Here is a 15,191-nt window from a genome sequence, read left to right on the forward strand (position 1 = left end):
TGACGTGGTCTTTACGACGAATCGCCCTACTTCGTCTTTACGACGAAATATATTCCTCGCTAAGTTACGACGAATTAGCGAGGAAATATGTGTTACGACGGACGAGTAACGAGCAAACGCGCTTCCTCGCTATTTCGTCGTAAAACCTCTTTTACGACGAAATAACGAGGAAAACCGCCCTCGTTAAGGTTATGTTTTCTTGTAGTGACTCCAATATACACCACAATTTGCACCTTGATGTATAGTACATATATTATTTATTGAAAACTAATCCGTTTTATGCTTTGGTGTACACCTCCGTATACAACTCTTTTGTATACTAATCTGTTTTATTAAAACAATGAAGTATACATTATATAGTATAATATAGCATAAATTGTATATCCATTATATGATACCTAATCGTACAAATCGTTTAACTGGACAGAGAACAATGAAAAATAATTGATTTTACTTTAAGCTTCTCTAATAATAGAAAGATACTATATCTCTGTTTTAATTAAGTTACAAGAAAAGAAATATTTATGTTTTAATTCTGGCTATCCCAAAAGAATCATGTTCAAGAAATCCATAATCATGTTTTAAATTAAGAAATCTAAAACGCTAGCATCTGATACCAACTGAGGTAGCTCGCGCCTAGGATTAAAAAATTTTTGAAATCGTTGAAAACACTTATGTTCTAGCCGATTGCAAGGTTCAAGAACACCAAAGCTCTTTAAATTAATAATCAAAATAAAATATCCCTTCACAAGCTAAAGGATCTTTTATTTACACCACCAAGTATATACCATTGTAATTACACGTGAACACTCGTTGTACTTACAAGTGTATACTCACTGTACTCATTTGGTGTACATTTGTTATACTCACAGGTTTATACTCGTTGGTATTCATAGTGTTAGGGTTTAGATTTAGGATTTTGAATTGCTTTAGGCTTTGAGTTTGAGATCTTGAATACATGGTTTAGGGTTAAGGGTTTCAAGTTTTTTTAAGGATCATGGTTTAAAGTTTAGTGTATGATTTTACGGTTTTGAGTATATTGTCCAAGGTATGGGATCTAGGTTAAGGGATAAGGTTTAGTGCTTGGTTTATGGTTTTACTTCTATGTCAAAACATTGGTTTCACTTGTATGTCAAAACATTGGTTTTACTTGTATGTCATATCAAGTTTTTGCAAATATTTTTTAATGAAATCACATTATTTACAAACTCTTTTTTATCTAAGAAAATATAGATACAAAGAAATGATTTGATTACTTCAAAATTATATACTTCAAAAGTATATTTTATGTACAAAGAAATATAGATATATTATGTTATTTAACGCGACACCCAAGAAACCGACTTTTAAATAATATTATAGAGACTGTATAGAGTTTAGTCAATGTATTTTATGTTAATTCTCAATATTTTTTCCCTTTTCGTACATGTACTCTATGTTAATCTGGCTCTTACCCAAAGCTTCCTAATCAAACTTATTTCTCCTTGTATTACGTTTGTGAGGAATTTTTATTCTTCACGAGTACGATACAATGCTAGAATCACTCGGTATGCTGATCTCTAACATCTTCGCGTATAAAATAGTGTACACTGGAGTATACGCTACCGTGTACACCCCCCGATATACACATTCTTATGTACACCTTCAATGTACACTTCCTGGTGTACATTGTGATTATATACAAAATTTACAAACAAGTATACAAACAAATATCTTATTTAAGCTTTAGAATTATAACTGATATAAATCAAACAAAATTAAAGTTATATTGTACACTGGAGTATATGCTACGGTTTACACTGGAGTATACGCTACGGTGTACACGCTCCGATGTACACACTCCTAGGTACACCTACAGTGTACACTTATGGTGTACACTTCCGGGTGTATATTTCTTGGTGCGCACTTCCCGGTGTACACTATCTAGTTTTTTAGTTGGTGAGTATTGGTTTCTTTGTTTTATTTGTAAAATTGTTTTTTTAAAGATGTGTAATTCAAAAATAGAGTCATAAGCTTCCAACATAATTTAAACGAATTAGTTTTAGAATCGTTTTGGAAGCAAAATTATATAAACTTCCATAAGGTTTTGATTCGAGTTCCAAAGTAGGGTGCGACAATCTATGAAGCTTCCATTCAACCTAGGTGTAGACTCCGGTGTACGCACGGAACTATACACTCTGGTGTACGCAAGTGTGTACATTTTGGTATACACTAGGGTGTACGCAAATGTGAACACCCTAGTGTATGTTTAAAAAATGTTTAAAGAATGTTATACGTTTATATTCTTTCATGAACATTTACCAGCATACCACTATTTATATTCTTTCATGAAAGTAATGCAACGTTATTTTCTCAATCTCGCAAACTTCATATTTTCTTAATATCATAATCTCTCAAATCTATCTTATTCTATATTATTATATATAATCTCTCATTTTCACTCATCCTTATTTATAGGTCTACGTTTTGGGGTACACTAAGTGTAAGCTCTGGTGTACACTAGATATACGCTTATTTACGTTGGTGTACATCAAGTGCTTACCGTATACAGATGGCTGAGCCTCCAAATTTGGCTAGTGCTTACCGTACACCGGAGGATATACACCAAGCATTTACATCAGAGTATGTACACCAGAGCGTGTAAACCAGAGAATGGACACCGAAGAGTGTACACCGGAGCATGTACACTTGAGCATGTACACTGGAGCATGTACACCAGATCATGTACACCGGAGCGTGTACACTTGAGCATGTACACCAGAGTGTATACACCGAAGCATGTTCACTTAAGTGTGTACACTATAGCTTTGATTTAGTGACTCTTAGATTGTGTTTGTGATCATTTTAGTTTAGTGACTCTTTAATCTCTGTTCTTTTTTTGTAAGTCTTTCGATTGAAACCAAAGAAAGAAACCATTTTGAATCAGATCTTTGTCATTTATTTTTTCTCTTATTATTCATTTCCCAAACACTTACATAAATTTTGCTATATAGCTTTAATTAACAAACTAAAAGTATAAATTAGTTAATACTATTTTATATATCTTAAATTTAGTTTGGAATAGAAAATTTTCTTTAAGCTGAATTCTTTTTATAGAAATCAAAATTTGTAAAACAAAATATACGACGTACAGTTTAAAATATAACAATAAATCATTCCTTTTAGATTTCTTTAAACAATAACAATAAATCATTCCTTTTACGTAAATTTATAAAATTTATATATAATAAAACTGTAAAATAATGTTTAAAATATATGTAAATAATGTTTATATATAAATCATTCCATCGGGGCGTGTACAATATGGTGTACATGCCCCGATGTACACACTCGTATGTACACCTCCAGTGTACACTTCCGGTGTACATTTCCCAGAATACATTAACCGTGTACACTTCCCGGTGTACACTTCTCGGTGTACACTTCTCGGTGTACACTTCCCGGTGTAGACCCAAATTTCCAATTGTGCATTATAGCCCATATTATTTTCAAATTGAGGCATTTTTATTCTTGCCGAGTGCGATAAATTGCTAGAATCACTCAGTATACTAATCTCTAACATCCTCGTGTATAAAAATATCTCACTTGCATTTTATTTCATTTTAATCTTTTGGGATGCACTTAAATATCTTTATTTTATATATATGTTCATTAATATGGGTTAGATGACACATTTTAAGAGCTTGGATCAAAAATCTAAAGAAATATGTGTGTTATAAGACACTATGGCCAAAATAAAAATAAGCAAAACAAATAAGGACCAAATATGCAATTATGAGAAACTTGGCCATTGTTGCTGTTGAGCCTTCGATATGAGGCACGGCGACGAGAGCTGAGGACGGCGAGGAGGACGCACGTTGTCGCGCTCCTGTGTACACCAATGTACGCTCCGATATGCATCACTCGCATGTACACCTCCGGTGTACACCTCCGGTGTACACTTCCGGTGTACACTTCTAGGTGTATACTTCGATGTTAGGCTATAATGCTTGATTTTAGATTATAAGACATAAAGCTCATGATATAAGTATATGGTTCAAGGTTTCGAGTTTTTTTCAAGATCCTAGTTTAGGGTTTAGGGTTTAGGATTTAGTATGCTCTTCGAGGAAATAGAGGGAATACATGATCATACACAAATCTGAAGATGCCAATAAATCTACAAAAAAGATGTATATAAAAAATGTCAGCCCCAAAATTCCTATGACTAAGATTCACTTAGAGAAACGACAATCTAACTCTACTATCTACGACCACGATCAGTCACATCTTTCTCTCCGAAAATCAGAGCGTTAATAAGATTATTGTTATAATTTTTTCTCATATTTTTTTATTATTCTTTTGATTTAGGGTTTGTTTTGAATTTAGAGTCTGTTTTGGATTTTGGGTCTTGAATATATGGTTTAGGGTTTGAGGATTCATGTTTTTTGAAGGATCATGGTTTAGGGTTTAATGTATAGTTTTACGGTTTTGAGTATATTAATAGAAAATCAAAATACCAACAATACACTATGTAAATTATTAATATTAAAATATAAAATGTAACTTAAAGAAACATTTTAGTTTAGGTGATTTTGAGTATAGTGATTATAGTTTAGGGTCTATGAGATGTAGGTCTGAGGATATATAGTGAGAAACTACATGATATGAAAATGTATAATTTTAGTGATTTATTATCTTAGGATATAATATTAGATTTAAGTTTAATTTGTGTATTGAGCTTAGTGTTTAATTAGAATTTTAGTGGTTTATTATCTTATGATATATAGTGAAAAACTAAATGATATGAAAATGTATAATTTTAGTGGTTTATTATCTTAGGATATAATATTAGATTTAAGTTTAGTGTATTGAGCTTAGTGTTTTGTTAGAATTTCTATATATGGGTATATACTTTAGGGTTTAGGGTATATACTTTAGTGTTTATGGTTTAGAATATTATATTGTGTTTAGGGTATAGTTTTTAGTGTGTTGGATATAGTGTTTGATTTAAGTTTTAAGAGTATATTGTTTAGTGTTTTATATTTATGTTTACAAATTTAATTCAAGCTTCGGATTTATGATTTAGCTTATAGTGTTTAGGATCTATAAATATACGTTATTAGGTTGAATATATTATTTATATTTAATACTGCATTTTATTTCATTTTAATTTTTTTAGGATGTATTTAAATATCGTTATTGTATATATATGGTCATTAATTGAGGTTAGATGACACAATTTAAGAGTCTTGATAGAAAAATGCAAGAAAACATGTACATTATATAAATGGCCAAAATGGAAAGAAACAAAACAAATAAGGACCAAATATGAAATTAAGAGAAACTTGGCCATTGTTTTTTTTTTTTTTTTTTTTTTTTTTTTTAGGGGTTCCCTAATTACGTGGGTCATTCCCCTGGGCCCGGTTAGGCAGCGGTCCACTTCACCCGGGAGGGCTTTACCTGGGCTGGGAACAAGGCCCAACACCCAGTACCACATTTGATTACAGGATGGGCAGTTACAGGATGGGTAGTTCCCCTCTGGCGTCGAACCCAGGAGCATGACAATTGACCCCAAGGTCCTTACCAAACGAGCTACCACATCCCGTCAACTTGGCCATTGTTGTTGTTGAGCTTTCGATCTGAGAGGCACGGCGACGAGAGCTGAGGAGGGCGAGGATGCACGTTGTCACGACGAAGACATAGCACGACAGAGAGAGCTGAGGATGCGAAGGAGGAGACGACGCAGCACACCGCAGGTTGAGTAGAGAAGCTGAGATGACGGTGGCGGAGGAGAGCGAGCCCAATCGCGATATGGAGACAATCTAACGTCAATGAGTGGTGTTTGGACGAGATCGCGACGGTTTCGTTTTTGGACCTACGATGAAGAATTAAGCTTGTCATGGCCATGGATTCCGGTGAGAGCTTCAACGGAGAGCTCGAGGTAGAAGACGGTAACGTGCCGTTAGCGGATCTGTTGCCTTCGTTTCTGGTGAAACCTGCTTCAATTGTGACGGTGATGGAGAAGATAAGCTATATAAGCCACAAAGTACAAGTTTTAAGGTTAATATTTTTCAATTTTGAAGTTCAATAATATGATTCGATTTCTCCCACGTACGAGTCTTTAGTTTTAGGGTCAATTTCATATGTACACTATAAACAAGTTCGTGGGTCAAAAGGTTACAATGGTCATGATTTATTTCTCTCACATAATAGGTATGCAAAACGCAAATAAAAACTTGGACCGACCCACTTCCACAATTAAAAACTAAAAGCGACCCACTCCTATAACACACCCGTATATGCGTTATAGATTTAGAGTCTTGTATGATAAGTTATTTTATGCTCTTAGTCACTCTTATTTTTTGACCTTTTTTTTTTTTTTTTTCTCGTCTCATTTTTCGTTTTTTTAGAGAAAAAGACAAAAATAGCACTAAATCAAGTTTTTGTTCCCAAACTAACACTCAAGGTCAAAAGTCACAAAAATAACACTTAATGTTTTATCAAAAGTCACAAACTTAGGGTTTTGAGTTAAAGGGTGGGGTTTAGGATTTAGGATTTTGAGTTTAGGGTTTAGAGTTTAGAGTTTAGAGTTTAGAGTTTAGGGTTTTATGGTTTAGGATTTAGGGTTTAGATTTTAGGATTTTGGGTTTATCGTTTAGAGTTTTGGGGTTAGACTTTAGGGTTTAGGTTTTAGGATTTAGGGTTTATTATTTAGAGTTTGGGTTTAGGTTTTAAAATTTAAGGAGAGTGCTATTTTTGTGATATAAACTTAGAAAGTGCTATTTTAGAGATTTGCCCATTTTTTTAACATCTATGAAATATTGAAATCTATAACACTATGAGAACGTAACCACATATCAAACATTTGAACCTTTATCTTTTTTTAATCGTCTTTATCTTTTTTAACCAGCAACAAAACTACGAAAAGACTTCAAAACACAAAACCAAAATAACTAAACATTAAATTAAAAATTAAAATATATGATAATTTTGAAAGAAACTCTGAAAGAAAAGCGAATTGAGATAATGATAATATTTCATTCGTTTATTTGATAAATTTATGCATTAATTCATCTTATTATTTCATATTTTTTATCTTTTTATGAAAGAAAAATTGATAATAATAATTTTATTATTATAATAGATTTATGGTTAATTGTATAATGACAAACTTAGTAATTTATTTAAGAATAGTAATATATAACTTCACTGTAAGAATGAAAAATTTATAGTATCATTATAAATAACTTAATTATATAATAACAAACTTAATGTTTAGTGTAAGAAATTAGAATTAAAAATCATTTTGTAAATAATATTATAGTTACCATGGATAATATGGTTGAGGTGGAAGTATATAAAAAGGTTTTCTGTAATTATAGTGTCAGTTTTGTAAATAATAAAATATCAATTAACTTTTTGGTTAAAATCTATATTATTAAAATGGAAGTACATTTTGGAAATGTTTAAAACATGAATAGCAATATAAATGTAAATTTTTTGAAAACATGGATAACAATATAAAAAAAGAAGTATATGGTCATTTTAATAATTTCATTAATTATATTAACTTAACAACACTTCACATCATTAATTATATTTACCTTAACAATACATCAAATCATTATTATATTAAAAGTAATAGTGTAAATTTTATTTATTAGTTAATCAACATTAACTTTGCGCAAATTATAAAAATCGAAAATGTAAAATAACCAGGTTTGGTATATGGTTAATAGTTCGCTTTAATATGTTTTACTAAAACTTTCTTTTATCTTAGTACCAATTGATGAAAAATTACGTAGCCAAACAGATAATTTAAAAATATAGTTTATGTGAACAAAATAATAACTTAAATCAAAATAATTAAAATGTATTATATTTATTATCACTTAATGTTTTACTCAATATAAATATTCACTAAATGAAAAAATCTTTATATTTCCTTTATTTTAGCCGAACATGTAGAAAGAGTTTTTTTTTAAAAAAATTTATTTACAGAATCAATTAGGTATGGACACTCGGATACTCATTTAGGTACAAGTTGTTTTTCTCGGGATCAATTTTTTTATTGGTTTTGAAATTAGTTCCCGCTTGGATATTATAAATTTATGTGTGGGGTTCGAGTTGAGTCTTTCCAGGTCTGAATGATTTTGATTCTGATGTGTAAGAACATAAAAATATCTAAATAACCAATGTATCTAAAACGGGTTCGGATATTCGTAACAAAAATAATAGATTTAGTCCGGATCTTTTGAATACAATTAGTTATACGGTGACAGATCTAAAATATATAATATTAATCATGAAAAATGAATATTAATGAATAAAAATGTAAAAATCAATATTAGCTTGGACGCGCGGGATCAAGCTCTTAGTGTTAATTAAAAGTACTAATTCGTAAATAAGTCCCAAACTTTAGATATTGACAAAAGAAACCCTACTTTGTTGGAGATTAATTGTAAAACTTAACCTTCCTTTCCTATTGTGGGATCCGAAAGTCTCTCTCTCGAGTTTGCGTAGATGGCTTCGTCTTCTTCATCATCTCCTACGCCGGATGCTGTGACCGCGATGGACGAGGAGCTTACTCTGATAGTCAAATGGAGCGGAAAGGAGTACACACTCCGAATCTGCGCCGACGACTCGGTTGCTGAGCTGAAACGTCGAATCTGCTTTCTCACCAACGTCTTGCCGAAGCGCCAGAAGCTTCTTTACCCCAAAGTCGGAAACAAGCTCTCCGATGACTCTCTTCTGCTCTCTCAGATCCCTCTCAAGCCTTCTCTCAAGATGACCATGATCGGGTCCTTCTCTCTCTCTCTCTCTCTTTGTGTCGTTTCGCAACCCTAATTTTATAATTGATTATGAGAACTAAATGGATTGAAAGTATGGATTATTTTTTCAGTACTACGGAGGATGATATAATAGTAGATCAAGTAACATCGGATGACGTTGTTGATGACTTTGAGCTTGGTAAGGAGGAAGTGGTGGATATTGAAGACAAGGAGATTAATAAGCAGAAGCTGAGGAGGAGAATTGATCAGTACAAGGTCTGTTCTGAGTTTTGTGCATTCAAAGTTTTGAACGTTAATATATTTGAATGTGTCATTGGTACAAACACCTTCTCCTTCAGTGTAGATTCGTGGTCTGTCTTTCATGTTCTTGGATTTGGCTGTTAAATTCTTTACTTATGGGTTTTCTTGAATAAAGAATGACTATTAGCTCGTGAATGTTTGTGATTTAAGCCTTTTTCGTTCAATGTAAGAGTAATGCTTTGTGCTATTTTCTCAAAAGCTTCTTCATCTGCTGTGTGATTTGCAGATTAAACTTGTTAATCCATGTCGCAAAGGCAAAAAACTGCTTGTTCTAGATATTGACTACACTTTGTTTGATCACCGTTCCACTGCCGAGAACCCGTTGCAGCTTATGCGTCCTTGTAAGTACTATATATTACTCATTTCACGTATGTAATTTTCTATCTCATTGATGGGTTTACATAGTAGTATGAGTACCTCATGACGAGTGTCTGGATTATCTAAATGCAGATCTTCATGAGTTTCTTACTGCTGCTTATGCAGAATATGATATCATCATTTGGTCTGCCACTAGGTGATTCTTCTTTTCTTTGATATTTTCTTTTGAAATCATCTATACCTTTATCTCTCCCATCTTCTTTCAATTATTTGATTACCCGTTTTGGTTTCTGTAGCATGAAGTGGGTTGAGTTAAAGATGGGAGAACTTGGTGTGTTGAACAATCCTAACTACAAGATCACAGCCCTTCTCGACCATCTAGCCATGATCACGGTTCAGTCTGACACTCGCGGGATCTTTGATTGCAAGCCACTAGGCTTAATTTGGGCACTATTACCTGAGGTCCCATCACCACCACCGTTACTTGTGTTGTTATAATCTTTATTCTCTTTCTCATGGATATGATTTGTTGTTATATTGCAGTTATACAACGCCCAAAACACCATCATGTTCGATGATCTGCGAAGGAACTTCGTGATGAACCCCCAAAACGGTCTTAAAATCAGGCCGTTTAGGAAAGCTCATGTGAACCGAGACAAGGATGACGAGCTTGTATTGCTGACTCGGTACCTTCTGACCATAGCAGAGCTCGATGATTTGAGTTCTTTGGATCATAGCAGATGGGAGACGTTCACAGAAGATAGCGTCAAAAGGCGCAGGCACACATAAAACTTTCTTAACCCTATTGCGGTTGTTTAGATATGTTGTTGTTGCTGGCTACTTCGTATGTTTTATGGTAACTTTCTTAGTATATTCACCTTAAGAAATTTTCTAAATACTATAAGGTTTCTTATTATAGGATTCAATGATTTGATTGTCTAAAAATAGAAAGAATAGATGGCCTTAGAGAGAGAAACCAAAGACATGAACGCAAAACACGGTTACCCTCTGGTTCATTATTTGGATTCTGGAAGACCAAACATCGAGATGCTCAACATCAATCTCTCGTTCTCTCTCTCTTTCTCTGCTTCATTACGTAAAACAAAACAACATTTTGTGCTGAAAGATGATAAGAGCGGATGCTCCGGTGATGCCTCTCGAGACTCCTCCTCGGAGCAGTGAGGTTGGAGAGATAGACACACATCCTCCCTTTCAATCAGTTAGAGCCGCCGTTAGTTTGTTCCGTCAAGTTAGCTTCTCAAAGCAACAACCACCAAGTCTCTCCTCCTCCTCTCAGGTACATTCATTCTTCTCAAGCTTTTTAACTCTCATTACCATTTCTCTGAACTAGTATTCTTTCTTCTTTAAGGATTCAACGGATGTGCCAGATAAAGAGACACAGCTTCTGTTAGCAGAACAAGAAATGAATAGAGTCCATCTCTGTCGTGACAGCTCTGTCAACGCGAAAGCACGAGCTCTCTCTGATCTCGACTCAGCTCAGCGAAAGGCCGCTGACTTGAGGGATAAACTTGAAACCACCAAACAGTCAAGAAAATGTGCGATCCAGACCAAACACACCATGAACCAACGGTTAGAGAAACTTCAGTCTCAAAGCCAAGAAACAGAGAGCGTAAGAGAGAGTTACATCTTAGCCACCGCAGAGCTGTTCATGGCTAAGGAGAAGCTTACGGAAATAGGACAAGAGTTCAGCATCTCCGTGGAAGAAAGGTTATCTGAGCTTCAAAGAGCAGAGGAAGCAGAGTGTTCATCAATGGTTAACTCCCAAAAGATCAATGACATGTTAAAAGAGATAGCAGAGATGCGTGACACTGCTGAGAGATTGAACTCTGATGCTGATAAGAAGAAAGAGGAAGAGGCAAAGATAAACGAGAAGAGCATTGACGCGAAAGAGACTTATGCTGATATGAAACGAGAGGCTGAGAAGAGGCTGGAGGATCTGAGGCAAGACTGTGACCCTGAACTGAGGAAAGAGATTGATGAGCTTGCGGAGATATCTGCAGAGAACGAGAGTTTACAACGAGAGATTAAACTTTCCCGTGACCTCAAAGAGGCCAAGAGTGCTATGCAAGAGATTTATAATGAAGAGAGGTCATACAAAAGCTTGGTGATATCACTCACGGTGGAGTTAGACGGTATGCAGAGAGAGAACAGAGATTTGAAGGAGAAGGAAAAAGATAGAGAAGAGGTTGAAGAAGGAGAATGGGTAGAAGAGAGACTTAAGGTTGAAGAAACCATGCGTGTAGCAGAGAGAACAAGACAAGAAGCGGAAGAGACGAGGATGCACGTGGATGAGCTCAGGAGAGAAGCAGCAGCAACACATACCGTGATGGGTGAAGCAGCGAAGCAGCTGGAGATAGTTAGAAGAGCGGTGAAGAAAGCGAAAACCGCAGAGAAGAGAGCTGTGGAAGACATGACGGTACTTACTGAAAAGAAGGAGAGCTTGACGCATGATGATCCTGATAAGAAGATTAGAATATCGTTGAAAGAGCACGAGGAGTTGAGAGGGAAGCACGAAGAGTCAGAGAGAATGGTGCAGTACAAGGCGGAAACGGTTGATGCTCAGCTGGAAGAGATCAACGAGAGCAGAGTAGAAGGAGAGAGCATGTTGGAGGAGAAGATGAAGGAGATGGAACAGGTAAAGGAGGCGACTGATACTGCGTTGAGAAGCGCAGAGATTGCAGAGGAAGCACACTGCATAGTCGATGCTGAACTTAGAAAATGGAAACCAGAAGAATTGCAGTAGATGATGTTGATATTTAGGTAGAAACTACATTGACAACAAAGATACAATAGTTGTAGTGGAGACTAAAGAGAGAGAGAGAGACATTTCAACTTACTTTCTAATATAAACCCCAAGAAGATGATGATAATACTGGTTCTGCTTTTCAGCTTACATGCTCAAGAAAGTGACTCCAAATACAATACATTCAATATGACCCTCTCTCTACATACGTAATTTCTCCAATCCTTTATCTAGTATACCGCTTATAAAATGTAACACCGTGTGAGAGCCCATACCACGAGTCCAATGCAAATGTGGTAGATACCCCACCTTGCCATCAGCTCAGCACTAGACGATTTATCTGTAACGCCCACAAGAAATCGACACTCCCCAACTGAAGGATCTAAGAAGGTAACCATACCAAGCCCGTCAAAGTCGCAGCTCTTCTCATTTTGCATCTGCAGTTGATAGTAACTATTGAAAGCATATGAGATATTATCCTTCTCCCCAAGCTGGCTGCATGATCCCCCGTCGTTGAGCGTTGTGCAATCCGCTTGGCTGCAAGCAAGCCTCAAGTGGTCTGTAACTAGGGTCATGTCCTTCGCCGGGTGAGCCACACACCACCTGGAAGGTAGGTACTGCACATTCTCCGCATTCTTGAGCCCTCTGTTGCCTAGTCCTAAGTTGAGACGATACTTGGCCTGTCCATCGAAAGAGAAGATCCCCCAGTGCCTCTCAAAGTTACCAGGCAGTGTACTCTTAGCTCCTTCGTCAAGCAAACCGAAAAGATAGACATCCTCAGGAGGTGAGCCAGGCCTGAGCGGCGTCCCCTTGTTACTCAACAGATGGTTAATAAGCCCTTGGTTGAAAACACGCGCCGCAGTGAGGTTAGCACCCACTGCTCCATCAGTAGGCCAACCAATCTCACCAATAACTATAGGCATTTGACCGTACCCAATCTTGGCGAGAGCAGAGACAAGAGTGTCGAAGTTCCCATCAAACGCATTGTAATAAACATTAGGCCCATCAAGAACAGGATGACTACTTCCCTCGAAAAACGCAAAGTCTTGCGGGAAGTCGGAGTTTTGATAGAGACTAAGGAAAGGATAGATATTGACAACAAAAGGAGAGCCGATGGAGCTGAGAAACGAAACCAACTGAGTCATGATCTGCGTTAGCTCAGGCCTAAACGTCCCTTGAGAAGGAACATTAGACTCATACGCATCCGCGTTACAAGGAACCACCAGCTTCACGTAGCTAGCTAGATTTGCTTTAACCAAGGATTGCTGCAAGTTAACCATAGCTGGGAAAACATAGTTCTGATACGCACCGCCGTAACTCGTCAAGAACGGCTCGTTCCCTACTGCAACGTACCTACCGTTCACAAAGATTGAAACTTTGCAAGTGGGTGAATAGCCTAAGAGCATAAAGATTGAAACTTTGCAAGAGTGTGAACATATAAGAGCATAAAGACGCATACTTGCTAGAAAATGCTATACCTGATATCAGCGCCACCTTTGCCCATGAAGCGAGAGAGGTTCTGCTGGACGAAGAGATCGGAGCTGAAAGTGGAGAGCAGCTCATTGGGAATGCTGATCATGACTTGGATTCCAGTGCCCATTAGAGCTCGGAGTGCATCTGGGTTTGAATCAAAGAGCTTTACTTTGGTTATTTTGTTTGCTTTGAGGAGATCCACCACTGTGGAAGGTTTCAGCTTGTGAAACGACATCGTTCCCCAGTTCACGCCGATTGCGGAATGAGCATGATGCGTTACGAGGAGAAGGGAGAGAGTAAAGAGAGCTACACCGCTTCCCATCTTCTTCTTTTTTTTTTCTCTCTCTCAGCTCTCTCTCACTGCCGACTGAGAAAGCTCTTATACAATTTTCAACAGCTTTTTTTTTCTCCTCTCTTGAAGTGAATGCGTGCTGTTATTTGTACAAGGAAACATCACGCAGTGCAAGCAAAAAATACTGAAACGCCAGAAAGTTGCTAATGAGCTACAATACAGATTATTTTTTGGGCTTTTTGCAAGATTCACTCAAAACTCAAAGTCAAACCTAAAACTAACCCATGTTTTTTTGGATTTTTCTTTTGTCCTATTCAACCCACAAGTTTATGATATTCACGAAAATACCATCAAATTTTTTTTATTTTTTTTTTCCGAAAATGACATTTTTACTCTCTCACCCTCATCATCTTCAAGTAATTAAAAGATTGTCATTGTCATCAATATCCCAACCACCATGAAAAACCAATTTGAAGCTCTTAATGCACCTAAAATCGATTTACACTCTCTCTTTCTCACTTGTTATGAACTAAAAACAACATCTCTTTCACTTTGCCTCCATTTTCATCCAAAAAACTCAAACTTTTGATTCAAAATTTTTTATGGTTTATAGAGCCATTCAAGCATACTATTCTTGGTGGGTTATTTTCGTTTGAGATTCTGGGTGGTTGGAGAAGACCCCGTGTGCTAAGGAAGTCATCTCACTAGTTTAAGGTATGAAATTGAAATTTTTTCCAGATCTGTTTGTGTAAAAGACTTACCCGTAACTAGTCTGGCTGTAGATTCTGGTCAAACGAACGACTTACTTTTAAGTCATCATCTTTGTTTGTTAAAAAAAAAAAATCTAGAGAATACCCTAGACGACTTACTGATAAGTCGTCTATGTTAGTTTTGCATTTGACCGAATTGTGTCATATATTTGACTTTTCCTGGACGACTTACCAGTAAGTCATCTCCGGGAAAACAAAAATTTCTATATTTTATTAAATCTGGACGACTTATCTGTAAGTCGTCTCAGGTTACTTTTACAATTGGAAAATAAAACTTAAATATTTAACTTTTTCCAGACGACTTAAGCGGAAGTCGTCAAGTAAGATGATTTACTTTAAAGTCGTCCAAGATAAGCAAAGTCGTCCAGATTTATTTCCTAGATTATGGTCAAACCTTGCTTATCTCGGACGACTTTCTTGTACGTCGTCTGCCTGGACGACTTTCAAGTAAGTCGTCTGGGTAAAGTTAAATATATAAGTTTCTTTTTCGAATTGCAAACTAA

The 15,191-nt window shown here is 36.0% G+C and overlaps 3 protein-coding genes across 3 annotated transcripts; 2 read left to right on the forward strand and 1 right to left on the reverse strand.

The window, feature by feature from the left end:
* The first annotated feature begins 8,448 nt into the window (after nucleotides 1-8,448).
* LOC106309235 (ubiquitin-like domain-containing CTD phosphatase) lies at nucleotides 8,449-10,305 on the forward strand. The gene is made up of 6 exons (XM_013746290.1): nucleotides 8,449-8,780; nucleotides 8,882-9,026; nucleotides 9,298-9,412; nucleotides 9,522-9,585; nucleotides 9,686-9,851; nucleotides 9,933-10,305. Exons 1-6 carry the CDS (start codon nucleotides 8,503-8,505, stop codon nucleotides 10,176-10,178), a joined length of 1,014 nt encoding a protein of 337 aa, XP_013601744.1. The 5' UTR covers nucleotides 8,449-8,502; the 3' UTR covers nucleotides 10,179-10,305.
* A 72-nt stretch (nucleotides 10,306-10,377) lies between these two features.
* On the forward strand, nucleotides 10,378-12,208 carry LOC106309217 (putative WEB family protein At4g17210). The gene is made up of 2 exons (XM_013746276.1): nucleotides 10,378-10,686; nucleotides 10,759-12,208. Exons 1-2 carry the CDS (start codon nucleotides 10,516-10,518, stop codon nucleotides 12,151-12,153), a joined length of 1,566 nt encoding a protein of 521 aa, XP_013601730.1. The 5' UTR covers nucleotides 10,378-10,515; the 3' UTR covers nucleotides 12,154-12,208.
* LOC106309227 (glucan endo-1,3-beta-glucosidase 6) lies at nucleotides 12,145-13,977 on the reverse strand. Its single transcript, XM_013746285.1, has 2 exons — nucleotides 13,632-13,977; nucleotides 12,145-13,506 (listed from the first exon to the last, which is right to left on the reverse strand). The coding sequence occupies exons 1-2, from the start codon at nucleotides 13,946-13,948 to the stop codon at nucleotides 12,396-12,398; spliced, it is 1,428 nt and encodes a 475-aa protein (XP_013601739.1). The 5' UTR covers nucleotides 13,949-13,977; the 3' UTR covers nucleotides 12,145-12,395.
* Nucleotides 13,978-15,191: the final 1,214 nt, after the last annotated feature.

Source organism: Brassica oleracea, chromosome C1 (assembly GCF_000695525.1).
Source record: "Brassica oleracea var. oleracea cultivar TO1000 chromosome C1, BOL, whole genome shotgun sequence".
Lineage (NCBI taxonomy): Eukaryota > Viridiplantae > Streptophyta > Magnoliopsida > Brassicales > Brassicaceae > Brassica > Brassica oleracea.

Coding starts and splice junctions, on each gene's coding strand:
- LOC106309217 (XM_013746276.1), top strand. CDS start 10,516: ATGATAAGAGCGGATGCTCCGGTGATGCCTCTCGAGACTCCTCCTCGG. Junction 10,687..10,758: donor GTCTCTCCTCCTCCTCTCAG/GTACATTCATTC, acceptor TTCTTCTTTAAG/GATTCAACGGATGTGCCAGA.
- LOC106309235 (XM_013746290.1), top strand. CDS start 8,503: ATGGCTTCGTCTTCTTCATCATCTCCTACGCCGGATGCTGTGACCGCG. Junction 8,781..8,881: donor CTCAAGATGACCATGATCGG/GTCCTTCTCTCT, acceptor TTATTTTTTCAG/TACTACGGAGGATGATATAA. Junction 9,027..9,297: donor GGAGAATTGATCAGTACAAG/GTCTGTTCTGAG, acceptor TGTGATTTGCAG/ATTAAACTTGTTAATCCATG.
- LOC106309227 (XM_013746285.1), bottom strand. CDS start 13,948: ATGGGAAGCGGTGTAGCTCTCTTTACTCTCTCCCTTCTCCTCGTAACG. Junction 13,507..13,631: donor AAAGGTGGCGCTGATATCAG/GTATAGCATTTT, acceptor TGTGAACGGTAG/GTACGTTGCAGTAGGGAACG.